This window comes from Mobula birostris, chromosome 26 (genome assembly GCF_030028105.1).
Source record: "Mobula birostris isolate sMobBir1 chromosome 26, sMobBir1.hap1, whole genome shotgun sequence".
Classification (NCBI taxonomy): domain Eukaryota; kingdom Metazoa; phylum Chordata; class Chondrichthyes; order Myliobatiformes; family Myliobatidae; genus Mobula; species Mobula birostris.
Window position 1 is genome coordinate 52160886 of NC_092395.1, and position 12707 is coordinate 52173592.

At 44.9% G+C, this 12707-nt stretch overlaps 1 protein-coding gene across 7 annotated transcripts in view; it reads left to right on the forward strand.

Moving 5' to 3' along the window:
- LOC140188328 (E3 ubiquitin-protein ligase arkadia-C-like) overlaps window positions 1-12707 on the forward strand; it is a 172318-nt gene that overhangs the window by 136170 nt on the left and 23441 nt on the right. For all 7 annotated transcript variants that reach the window (XM_072244476.1, XM_072244471.1, XM_072244469.1 and 4 more), the window contains one exon: window positions 1447-1544. In XM_072244476.1, the coding sequence (XP_072100577.1) occupies window positions 1447-1544 (98 nt within the window). The remainder of the gene's footprint in view (window positions 1-1446; window positions 1545-12707) is intronic.

Sequence of the window (12707 nt, forward strand, 5' to 3'; positions counted from 1 at the left end):
ATGCTCTCCCACTGAGAGACCTGACACCTGACCAGATTCATTTCCCAATAGCAGATCAAGTACAGCCTCTCCTCTTGTAGGCTTATCTGTGTATTGTGTCAAGAAACCTTCCTGAAGACACCTAACCACCTCCACCCCATCCAAACCCCTTGCTCTAGGGAGATGTCAATCAATATTTGGGAAATTAAAATCTCCCACCACAACAACCCTGTTACTATTACCCCTTTCCAGAATCTGTCTCCCTATCTGATCCTCGATGTCCCTATTACTATTGGGTGGTCTATAAAAAACACCCACTGGAGTTATTGACCCCTTCCCATTCCTAACTTCCACCCACAGAGACTCTGTAGAGGACCCCTCCATGATTTCCTCCTTTTCTGCAGCCGTGACACTATCTCTGATCAACAGTGCCACACCCCCACCTCTTTTGCCTCCCTTCTTATCCTTTCTGAAACATCTGAAGCCTGGCACTTGAAGTAGCCATTCCTGCCCCTGCACCATCCAAGTCTCTGTAATGGCCACAACACCTTAGCGCCAAGTGCTGATCCACACTCTTAAGCTCATCCGCTTTATTCATTATACTCCACGCATCAAAATAGACACATCTCAAACCATCGGACTGAGCGCCTATCACCTCTCTATCTCTATCAACTGCCTATGCTCCCTTTTGCACTGTATCCAAACTTTCTCTATTTGTGAGCCAACCTCCCTTTCCTCCATCACTTCAGTTTGGTTCCCCCACCCCCACCCCCCCAGCAATTCTAGTTTAAACTCTCTTGATCCATGTCCATAGATCTCTTAACGTTGCTGTACAAGTTGATAGGCATGTTGAGAAGGCATATATTGTGTCGGACTTCATTAATCAGGGGAATTTAAGAGCCGCAAGGTAACGTTGCAGCTCCATAAAACCCTAGGTAGACCACATGGAATATTGTGTTCTTTTGTCATCACCTCATTATACGAAGGATGTGGAGAGGGTGCAGAAGAGATTTACCAGGATGCTACCTGGACAGGAAGGTACAGTATGTCTTTTGAAAATATGTTGAGTGAGCTAAGGCTTTTCTCTATTGAGTAAAGGAGGATGAGCAGAGGATGGAACTCTACAGGATGATGAGGCACAAATAGAGTCGATTGCCAGAGACCTTTTCCCAGGGTGTAAATTCCTAATACAAGGTGGCATATTTTTAAGGTGTGTGGAGGAAGGTATGGGAGATGTCAGAGGTAGGTTCTTTACAGTGTGGTGGGTGTGTGGAATACCCTACCAGGGATTGTATTAAAGGCAGATACATCAGGGGCATTTGAGATAGTCACATGGATGATGGAAAAATGGATGCCTATTTAGGAAGGAAAGATCAGATTGATCTCAGTGTAGGTTAAATAGTCGGCAAAACAATGTGGACCGAAGGACCTGTACTGTGCTGCAATATTCGATGTTCTATATTTCAGAGGACACTGGAGACCAGTGAGGAAAGGAAAGAAGCATCAGAAGTTGAGGAGAAATGCACAATCTGTCTGTCACCGTTGGAGGAAGGAGAAGATGTAAGGTGAGGAAACCCATAAGGGTTACTGTTTGTCACATGATCTCCAGACAGCCAATGTAGATGTTGGATGAAATGCTGTGTAATATCCCCAGTCCAAGGGGGATGTGGTAAAGGTACAGATTCTGTTTCCTGCACCAAAACTGCAAACAGGATGGATACAAACTTTCCTGGAACTTCCCATCTTTCTCAGGAGTTAACAGAGGTTAAAATGAGAATTTGTAAGCACACCTGCCTATGACTGCCATTTTGTTAGTGGTGTCTGATCAGTCTCCCCTCTTTTTCGCACTCTCTCTCTCTTCCTCGCACTCTCTCTCGTGCTCTATCCCACTCCTAGAGTGCTCTCTCTCTCCCCGCGCTCGCTCGCTCTCTGTCTCGCTTTCTCCTCCCCTTCGCTCAGGCTCTTTCTCCCTCACCCCTCACCACTGGTTCTCTCCCTCTCCCCTTGCCACTGGTTCTCTTCCTCGCCCCTTGTCGCTGGTTCTCTCCCTCACCCCCTCACCTCTGGCTCTCTCCCTCTTTGTTCACCACCCCGGCTGTATTCCCCCATGCCTGGCTTCCCCCACCCGCCTCTCTTCCCCCTGCTCCCCGCCTCTCGTCCCCCTGCTCCCCCTGCCTCTCGTCCCCCTGCTCCCCCTGCCTCTCATCCCCCTGCTCCCCCTGCCTCTCGTCCCCCTGCTCCTCCCACCTCTCATCCCCCTGCTCCTCCCGCCTCTCGTCCCCCTGCTCCCCCCGCCTCTCGTCCCCCTGCCCCCGTCTCTCGTCCCCCTGCTCCCCCTGCCTCCCTGCTCCCCCGCCTCTCTTCTCCTCATCCCCTGCTCCCCCCGCCTCTCTTCTCCTCGTCCCCTGCTCCCCCGCCTCTCATCTCCTCGTCCCCCTGCTCCCCCGCCTCTCATCTCCTTGCCCCCACCTCTCGTCCCCCTGCCCCCACCTCTCGTCCCCCTGCTCCCCCGCCTCTCGTCCCCCTGCACCCCCGCCTCTCGTCCCCCTGCACCCCCGCCTCTCGTCCCCCTGCACCCCCGCCTCTCGTCCCCCTGCACCCCCGCCTCTCGTCCCCCTGCACCCCCGCCTCTCGTCCCCCTGCTCCCCCTGCCTTTCGTCCCCTGCTCCCCCTGCCTCTCGTCCCCTGCTCCCCCCGCCTCTCGTCCCCCTGCTCCCCCCGCCTCTCGTCCCCTTGCTCCCCTGCCTCTCGTCCCCTTGCTCCCCCGCCCCTCGTCCCCCTGCGCACCCGCCTCTCGTCCCCCTGCTCCCCGCCTCTCTGTCCCCTGTGCCCCGCCTCTCTGTCCCCTGTGCCCCCACCTCACTATCCCCGCTTCTCCCTCATTGCTCCCTTCTCCCCCGTCCTCCTCCCCTGCTCTCCCTCCCTCCCCCCGCTCTCCCTCCCTCCCCCCCGCTCTACCCGCTTCCCCGCACACTCTCCCATTTCCCCGCTCTTTTCCACTGCCCCCTCTCTCTCCCTCCCCCGCCGCGCTCTCCCCCTCCACCTTAACACACCGTTACGTACGGTCTCCCTCTACTACTCCCCCGGTCTATCCCCAGCTCCTCTCCCCGACTCCCTCTCAGCCCCCCCACCCACTCACCCACTCACCTACCTCTCTCTCTCTCTCACTCCTGCTATCTTGTCCTGCTCTCTGTTGCCCACCTCTCCCCCTCCTCTCTCCCCCTCCTCTCTCCCCCTCCTCTCTCCCCCTCCCCTCTCCCCCTCCCCTCTCCCCCACCCCTCTCCCCCACCCCCTCTCCCCCACCCCCACCCCCACCCCCACCCCTCCCCTCAATTGATTGTGGGTCAATTGTTTAAGAAAAATAACCAGATGGCTTGAGTCGCAAAAATAGATTGAGCTGCTTTTACTTACCTCAAAACAAGACAAAAACTGGGGAAAAAAAACTATATATATATATATATATATATATATAAATAAATTAAAAAAAAAAAAATATATATATATGGCCACCCTCAGACTAAACACAAGAGAGAACTAACCCCAAGGCCTTGGTAACCTGAGGCTTATAACTGCTAAGCCCCTCACCCTAGACCAACCAAAAGCTAATTAACTCAAGTATCCAATTAAAGGTGGTATCCTCCACCATCAGCACACCTGTGCACGTTGTTGCTGCCTCTATATGAGACAGCTCCATGCAGCAGCTCTGGTTCAGACCCAGTCACTATTACTGCTCGAGTGCGCTATGTGCTGTCCATAGTTAGTGACGGGCCTTCGTCACAGACATGAATATCATTATATTACAGAGGGGAAAAAAGCAACAAATTGCTAAAGATATTCTTGACTCAGTATCCTGGAACAATACATTGTGGATTCAACCTGAGTGCATAATAATGACCATGTGGCATAATCAAATGGTGACCTTAACAGAGAATATGCTTCAAGGTTCTAACATTTAACTATCATTCATTTTTGGGGCACTTGTCTGTTTTTGTGCATGTTTGCAAAGGAAAAGAATTTCAGGATGTACAAACGTTTGTATATTGTATACATTTCTCTGACATTAAATGTACCTGTCGAACCTATTGAGAAAAGTAGCAGTAATTTTACCATTGTAAATCAAGCACGGGCAAGTGTAACCAATTTGGACAGATATCTTGGCAAGGACAAGTTGGGCCTAAGAACCTATTTTCAGTGCTAGATAACTCTATGACTATTCAGTTTGAACCAACAGTCTTAATGTGTGAACAAAGACTTAAATGACCACTGCATTGGTATCAGAAAATTGGTATACTGGCAAACCAAGTTTAAATATACATTAGCAAAGTTTAATTAATAACTTATTAATTACAACTGACCTCCAGTAAGATGGTGCTATGCTCGGATGCTGAGGCTTCTACAGGGGTCAACCAAAGGTGCTATTGTCTATTTAAAACATAATTTTTCACATTGCAAGACCCTGCTGAACATTAACGTACTGCAGGTCTACCCCGTCAACAAGTTGCTCATTGGTGGAGAAACTGAAGGAGCTGGACTTGTTGAGAACTGTGATGCTGCCTGCGATAGAAAGTTGTTGGTGTATAAAGTCTAACAATGATTGTCTGAGTCACTGTTCTTGAGATTTCAATACCCTGTTACCCTGCTGCAAGTCCAATTCATTAGTTTATTGGCAAATGGTGGGGGAGTTGCATGGCCTCAGTCGTAACAAGGACCAGACCTCAAGCTCTGGTGTTGCCTGTTTGCAGCTGTCTTAGGGAGGTGTCAGATTGGGTGCTCCACAAAAAAGCTGGTGGCTGGTGAGGTGTCCATGCTGGAGTTGGTGCTGACTCTAGTGTCTGCTCAGCAGAAGACAAACTGCAGACTGCTGCAATGCACATGGACTAAGGGACTTGGACTATATTTTTTGTGTGATTGTATTTTACTGCTACTTATATACTCACTGTCTTATATGTGCCTTGTGTAACTATGTCTGTTGGTATTGTGATTTGTACCTTGGCCCCAAAGTAATGCTGTTTTCTTTGGCTGTATTCATGTGAGGTTGAATAACAATTAAACTTGAACTTATTAGTCTCGTAAATCTTGTAATCTTTGACTTGTAAATCTTGTACATCTTATTTTTAAGGTAACTTTTTTTTCTTTCTTACTCTCTTCTAATATTTGTATATCTGTGCATTTGTAGCTCTACTGTGACACTGTAATTTCCTTTGGGATCGATAAAGTACCTTCCTATCTATCTTTCTGGTCCAAATCATGATCATGTGGTCCCTTAGAACTGTGGATGGCTTGTTTCTGTGGGATCAACATTGGCAACTCACAAGTTGTCCAGCCTCCTTTGGCTGGAGAATACTTGAAGTTAATGCCCAGCAATCTCTCAATATCTTGTCTCTTTTAATATTCTGGAGTATATCTTAGCAGACCCTGGGGATTCCCTCACCTTAATATATTCTTCAAGAGACCTGACACTACCTCAAAATGTCCCAGCGTATTAGCACATTCTAACTGATCTCACTGACTGCTTATCCTTCTCCTTGGTAATATAGATGCAAAGTACTCACATGGGACTCACCAACATCATCTGCCTCCAAATATATTATCTCCTTTATCCTTAAGTGGTTCTACCCTGGCCCTCGTCGTCTTCTTGAATTTGGTACATGTATAGAATGCTTTGAAACTCTTTTTCATCAAGGACTTTTTTTTAATGAACACCTGAGCATATGCACGTATTGTCTCCAGGTTTTCTTGAGCAGCAAACACACAGACATCTGTACGGGTCAGGTTATCAGCAAGGGTATCACCTGGAGCCAGCATCCCACCGGCCACCAAGATATCAAATAGGGTCTCGGCATAGTGACGATAGTCAAGCTTTGGTCCAGAAGCATGAAGAAATTTTGTTACATCTATGTTATGTTTCTAAGGACTTCTTATGACTCTCATGATTCTTCTTTTGAATTCTTTTCTTGGCTTCTTTTGATTTTGGTTTTCCAATCTTGACATACATATCCTTTTTCTATTGAAAAAAAATTACAACCTCTTTTGACAAACAAGAAAATCTGTAGATGCTGGAAATCCAAGCAACACACACAAAGTAGGAGGGTGAGCTACCAGAGGTCGTGATCCATTTAGGTACTAATGACATGGGTAGGAAGAGTGACAAGGTTCTGCATTTGCAGTTCAAGGAGTTAGCGAAATAGGAAGTTTATACAGTTTAACACATGGCTGTTGGTGTAGGAGGAAGGGCATAAGATTTTTGGATCATTGGCTATTTTTCAGGGAATGTGGGACCTGTAGAGAAGAGACAGTTTTCACCTGAACTGGAAGGTTCCAATGAGGGAGCGCGATACTTGATCTGCTATTATGGAATGAGGCAGGACAGGTGACAGAAGTTTGTGTGGGGGAACACTTTGCATCCAGTGACCACAATGCTATTAGTTTCAAAGTAAATATGGAAAAAGATAGGTCTGGTTTACCGAGGCCATATGGGTGGAGCTGAGAAACAGGAAAGGTAGTGACCACATTAATGGGATTGTATTATAGACCACCCAATAGTCAGCGAGAATTGGAGGAGCAAATCTGCAGAGAGGTAGCAGGCAACTGCAGGAAACATAAAGTTGTGGTAGTAGGGGATTTCAATTTTCCACATATTGATTGGGACTCCCATACTGTTAAAGGTCTAGATGGGTTAGAGTTTGTAAAATGTGTTCAGGAAAGTTTTCTAAATCAATGTATAGAGGTACCAACTAGAGAGGATGCAATATTAGATCTCCTATTAGGAAACGAGTTAGAACAGGTGATGGAAGTGTATGTAGGGGAATGCTTTGGTTTCAGTGATCATAGCACCGTTAGTTTCAACTTGATCATGGATAAAGATAGATCTGTTCCTCGGGTTGAGGTTCTAAACTGGAAAAAGGCCAAATTTGAAGAAATGCGAAAGGATCTAAAAAGCGTGGATTGGGACAGGTTGTTCTCTGGCGAGGATGTGATTGGTAATTGGGAGGCCTTCAAAAGAGAAATTTTGAGAGTGCAGAGTCTGTATGTTCCTGTCAGGATTAAAGGCAAAATGAATAAGAATAAGGAACCTTGGTTCTTAAGGGATATTGGAACTCTGATAAAGAAGAAGAGAGATGTATGACATGTATAGGAAACTGAGCAAATAAGGTGCTTGAGTATAAAAGGTGCAAAATAATACTTAAAGAAATCAGGAGGGCTAAAAGAAGACATGAGGTTGCTTTGGCAGTCAAGGCGAAGGATAATCCAAAGAGCTTCTACAGGTATATTAAGAGCAAAAGGATGGTAAGGGATAAAATTGGTCCTCTTGAAGATCAGAGTGGTCGGCTATGTATAGAAGCAAAAGAAATGGGGGAGATCTTAAATGGGTTTTTTGCGTCTGTATTTACTAAGGAAACTGGCATGGAGTCAATGGAAATAAGGCAAACAAGTAATGAGGTCATGGAATCTACACAGATTGAAGAAGAGGAGGTGCTTGCTATCTTAAGGCAAATCAGAGTAGATAAATCCCCAGGACCTGACAGGGTATTCCCTCAGACTTTGAAGGAGACTAGTGTTGAAATTGCAGGGGCCCTGGCAGATATATTTAAAATGTCGGTATCTACAGGTGAGGTGCCGGAGGATTGGAGGACAGCTCATGTTGTTCCGTTGTTTAAAAAAGGCTCTAAAAGTAATCTGGGAAATTATAGGCCAGTAAGTTTGACGTTGGTAGCAGGTAAATTTTTGGAAGGACTACTAAGAGATAGGATCTATAAGTATTTGGATAGACAGGGACTTATTAGGGAGAGACAACATGGCTTTGTGCGTGATAGGCCATGTTTAACAAATGGTATTAGAATTTTTCAAGGAGGTTACCAGGAAAGTGGATGAAGGGAAGGCAGCGGATGTTGTCTACATGGACTTCAGTAAGGCCTTTGACAAGGTCCCGCATGGGAGGTTAGTTAGGAAAATTCAGTCGCTAGGTATACATGGAGAGGTGGTAAATTGGATTAGACATTGGCTCAATGGAAGAAGCCAAAGAGTGGTAGTAGAGAATTGCTTCTCTGAGTGAAGGCCTGTGACTAGTGGTGCGCCACAGGGATCAGTGCTGGGTCGATTGCTATTTGTCATCTATATCAATGATCTGGATGATAATGTAAAATGGATCAGCAAATTTGCTGATGATACAAAGATTGGAGGTGTAGTGGACAGTGAGGAAGGTTTTCAAAGCTTGCAGAGGGATTTAGACCAGCTGGAAAAATGGGCTGAAAAATGGCAGATGGAGTTTAATACAGACAAATGTGAGGTATTGCACTTTGGAAGGACAAACCAGGGTAGAACATACAAGGTAAATGGTAGGGCGGTGAGGAGTGCAGTAGAACAGAGGGATCTGGGAGTACAGATACAAAAATTCCTTAAAAGTGGTGTTACAGGTAGATAGGGTCATAAAGAGAGCTTTTGGTACATTGGCCTTTATAAATCTAAGTTGGAATGTTATGGTGAGGTTGTATTAGGCATTGGTGAGGCTGAATTTGGAGTACTGTGTGCAGTTTTGGTCACCAAATTACAGGAAGGATATTAATAAGGTTGAAAGAGTGCAGTGAAGGTTTACAAGGATGTTGCCGGGACTTGAGAAACTCAGTTACAGAGAAAGGTTGAATAGGTTAGGACTTTATTCCCTGGAGCGTAGAAGAATGTGGGGAGATTTGATTGAGGTATACAAAGTTATGATGGGTATAGATAGAGTGAATGCAAGCAGGCTTTTTCCATTGAGGCCTAGGAGAAAAAAAAAACAGAGGATATGGGTTTAAGGTGAAGGGGGAAAAGTTTAAAGGGAACATTAGTGGGGGCTTCTTCACACAGAGAGTGGTGGGAGTGTGGAATGAGCTGCCAGATGAAGTGGTAAATACGGGCTCACTTTTAACATTTAAGAAAAACTTGGACAGGATGAGAGCAGTATGGAAGGATATGGTCCAGGTGCAGGTCAGTGAGACTAGGCAGAACAATGGTTCACCACAGCTAGGAAGGGCCAAAAGGCCTGTTTCTGTGCTGTAATGTTCTGTGCTTCTATGGTCTACAGGTTGAGATTCTAAATCGGAGAAAGGCCAATTTTGATTGTATCAGAAAGGCTCTGGCAAGTGTGGATTAGGGCAGGCTGTTTTCTGGCAAAAGTATACTTGGTAAGTGGGAGGCCTTCAAAAGTGAAATTTTGAGAGCACAAAGCCTGTCAGCATAGGGGGTAAAGATAACGGGTGCAGGGAACATTATTTTTTAAGAGATATTGAGGCCCTGGTTAAGCAAAGAAGGAGGTGCACGGAAAGTTTAGGCAGGTAGGAACACATGAAGTGCTTATGAAAGTATAGGAAATGCAAAAGAACACTTAAGCAAGAAGTCAGGAGGGCTAAAAGAAGGCATGAGTTTGCGTTAGCAGACAAGATGAAGGAGAATCTTGCGGGATTCTATGGATATGTTAAGAGCAAAAGGATTGCAAAGGACAAAATTGGTTCTCCGGATGATCAGAATGGTAATTCATGTGTGGAGCCAAAAGAGATGGGGGAGATCTTGTGCATTTTTTGCATCTGTGTTTACTCAGGAGATGAACAAATAGTCTTACGGAAGTAAGGCCAACAAGCATCAACTTCTTGGACACTGTACAGATTACAGAGGAGATTACAAGGGTAGGTCTTATACCGTGATTGGTAGGGCACTGGGGAGTGCAGGAGAGCAAAGTGATCTGGGAGTACAAGTCCATAATTATTTGAAAGTGGTGTCATGGGTTGATGAGGTCATAAAAAGCATTTGGAACTTCGGCCTTCTTAAAAATATTGAGTTCAGAAAATGGGATGTTTTGTTGAAGATGTCTAAGACATTGGTGAGGCCTAATTTGGAGTATTGTGTGCAGTTTTGGTCATCTACCTACAGGAAAGATGTAAATAAGGTTGGAAGAGTACAGAGAAAATTTACAAGAATTTTGCCTGGTCTGGAGGGCCTGATTTATATTGAAAGATTGAATAGGTTAAGACTTTATTCCTTGGAGTTTAGAACATTGAGAGGAGATTTGATAGAGGTATGCAAAATTATGAGGGAAATATTAAGGTAAAGGCATGCACATTTTTTCTTTTTTTTTGTAATTTATTTTTTATTGAGTTTCATCATCAAACAAACATTTCCATAAGATGTATTTCAGATACTGTGTGTGTGTGTGTGTGTGTGTGTATGTATATATGTATATAATATTTGTCACAAATCTCCACATAATATTTATTTGAGGTATACACTTATAGAAAGAAGAGGAAAGAAAGAACAATTAAAAGAAGAAAACTATATACAGAGTAGGGAGGGTCTCGGCCTGAAACGTCGACTGCACCTCTTCCTAGAGCTGCGTTCACCAGCAACTTTGATGTGTGTTACAGAGTAGGGAGTGTGTTTTTTTTTTACTACATATTCATTGATTGTGAGAATAAAATCACGCCTACGAGGTGTTATGTAGTTAAACCATTTTTTCCAGTATGAATAAAATTGTTCCAACCTATGATTAACAGATGTTGTTATCTTCTCCATTTTGTAAATGCCCATTGTAATTTCCATCCATACATTTAAAGTTGGGCTCTCCTGAGATAACCATTTCCTGGTCTTTTTACCAGCCACCAGCAGTACATAGAAACATAGAAAATAGGTGCAGGAGTAGGCCATTCGGCCCTTTGAGCCTGCACCGCCATTTATTATGATCATGGCTGATCATCCAACTCAGAACCCCACCCCAGCCTTCCCTCCATACCCTCTGACCCCCATAGCCACAAGGGCCATATCTAACTCCCTCTTAAATATAGCCAATGAACTGGCCTCAACTGTTTCCTGTGGCAGAGAATTCCACAGATTCACCACTCTCTGTGTGAAGAAGTTTTTCCTAATCTCGGTCCTAAAAGGCTTCCCCTCTATCCTCAAACTATGGCCCCTCGTTCTGGACTTCCCCAACATCGGGAACAATCTTCCTGCATCTAGCCTGTCCAATCCCTTTAGGATCTTATACGTTTCAATCAGATCCCCCCTCAATCTTCTAAATTCCAACGAGTACAAGCCCAGTTCATCCAGTCTTTCTTCATATGAAAGTCCTGCCATCTCAGGAATCAATCTGGTGAACCTTCTTTGTACTCCCTCTATGGCAAGGATGTCTTTCCTCAGATTAGGGGACCAAAACTGCACACAATACTCCAGGTGTGGTCTCACCAAGGCCTTGTACAACTGCAGTAGTACCTCCCTGCTCCTGTACTCGAATCCTCTCGCTATAAATGCCAGCATACCATTCGCCTTTTTCACTGCCTGCTGTACCTGCATGCCCACTTTCAATGACTGGTGTATAATGACACCCAGGTCTCGTTGCACCTCCCCTTTTCCTAATCGGCCACCATTTAGATAATAATCTGTTTTCCTATTTTTGCCACCAAAGTGGATAACTTCACATTTATCCACATTAAATTGCATCTGCCATGAATTTGCCCACTCACCCAACCTATCCAAGTCACCCTGCATCCTCTTAGCATCCTCCTCACAGCTAACACTGCCACCCAGCTTCGTGTCATCCGCAAACTTGGAGATGCTGCATTTAATTCCCTCATCCAAGTCATTAATATATATTGTAAACAACCGGGGTCCCAGCACTGAGCCTTGCGGTACCCCACTAGTCACCGCCTGCCATTCTGAAAAGGTCCCGTTTATTCCCACTCTTTGCTTCCTGTCTGCTAACCAATTCTCCACCCACACCAATACCTTACCCCCAATACCGTGTGCTTTAAGTTTGCACACTAATCTCCTGTGTGGGACCTTATCAAAAGCCTTTTGAAAATCCAAATATACCACATCCACTGGTTCTCCCCTATCCACTCTACTAGTTACATCCTCAAAAAATTCTATGAGATTCGTCAGACATGATTTTCCTTTCACAAATCCATGCTGACTTTGTCCGATCATTTCACCGCTTTCCAAATGTGCTGTTATCACATCCTTGATAACTGACTCCAGCAGTTTCCCCACCACCGACGTTAGGCTAACCAGTCTATAATTCCCCGGTTTCTCTCTCCCTCCTTTTTTAAAAAGTGGAGTTACATTAGCCACCCTCCAATCCTCAGGAACTAGTCCAGAATCTAACGAGTTTTGAAAAATTATCACTAATGCATCCACTATTTCTTGGACTACTTCCTTAAGCACTCTAGGATGCAGACCATCTGGCCCTGGGGATTTATCTGCGTTCAATCCCTTCAATTTACCTAACACCACTTCCCTACTAACATGTATTTCGCTCAGTTCCTCCATCTCACTGGACCCTCTGTCCCCTACTATTTCTGGAAGATTATTTATGTCCTCCTTAGTGAAGACAGAACCAAAGTAATTATTCAATTGGTCTGCCATGTCCTTGCTCCCCATAATCAATTCACCTGTTTCTGTCTGCAGGGGACCTACATTTGTCTTTACCAGTCTTTTCCTTTTTACATATCTATAAAAGCTTTTACAGTCCGTTTTTATGTTCCCTGCCAGTTTTCTCTCATAATCTTTTTTCCCCTTCCTAATTAAGCCCTTTGTCCTCCTCTGCTGAACTCTGAATTTCTCCCAGTCCTCAGGTGAGCCACTTTCTCTGGCTAATTTGTATGCTTCTTCTTTGGAATTGATACTATCCCTAATTTCTCTTGTCAGCCACAGGTGCACTACCTTCCTTGATTTATTCTTTTGCCAAACTGGGATGAACAATTGT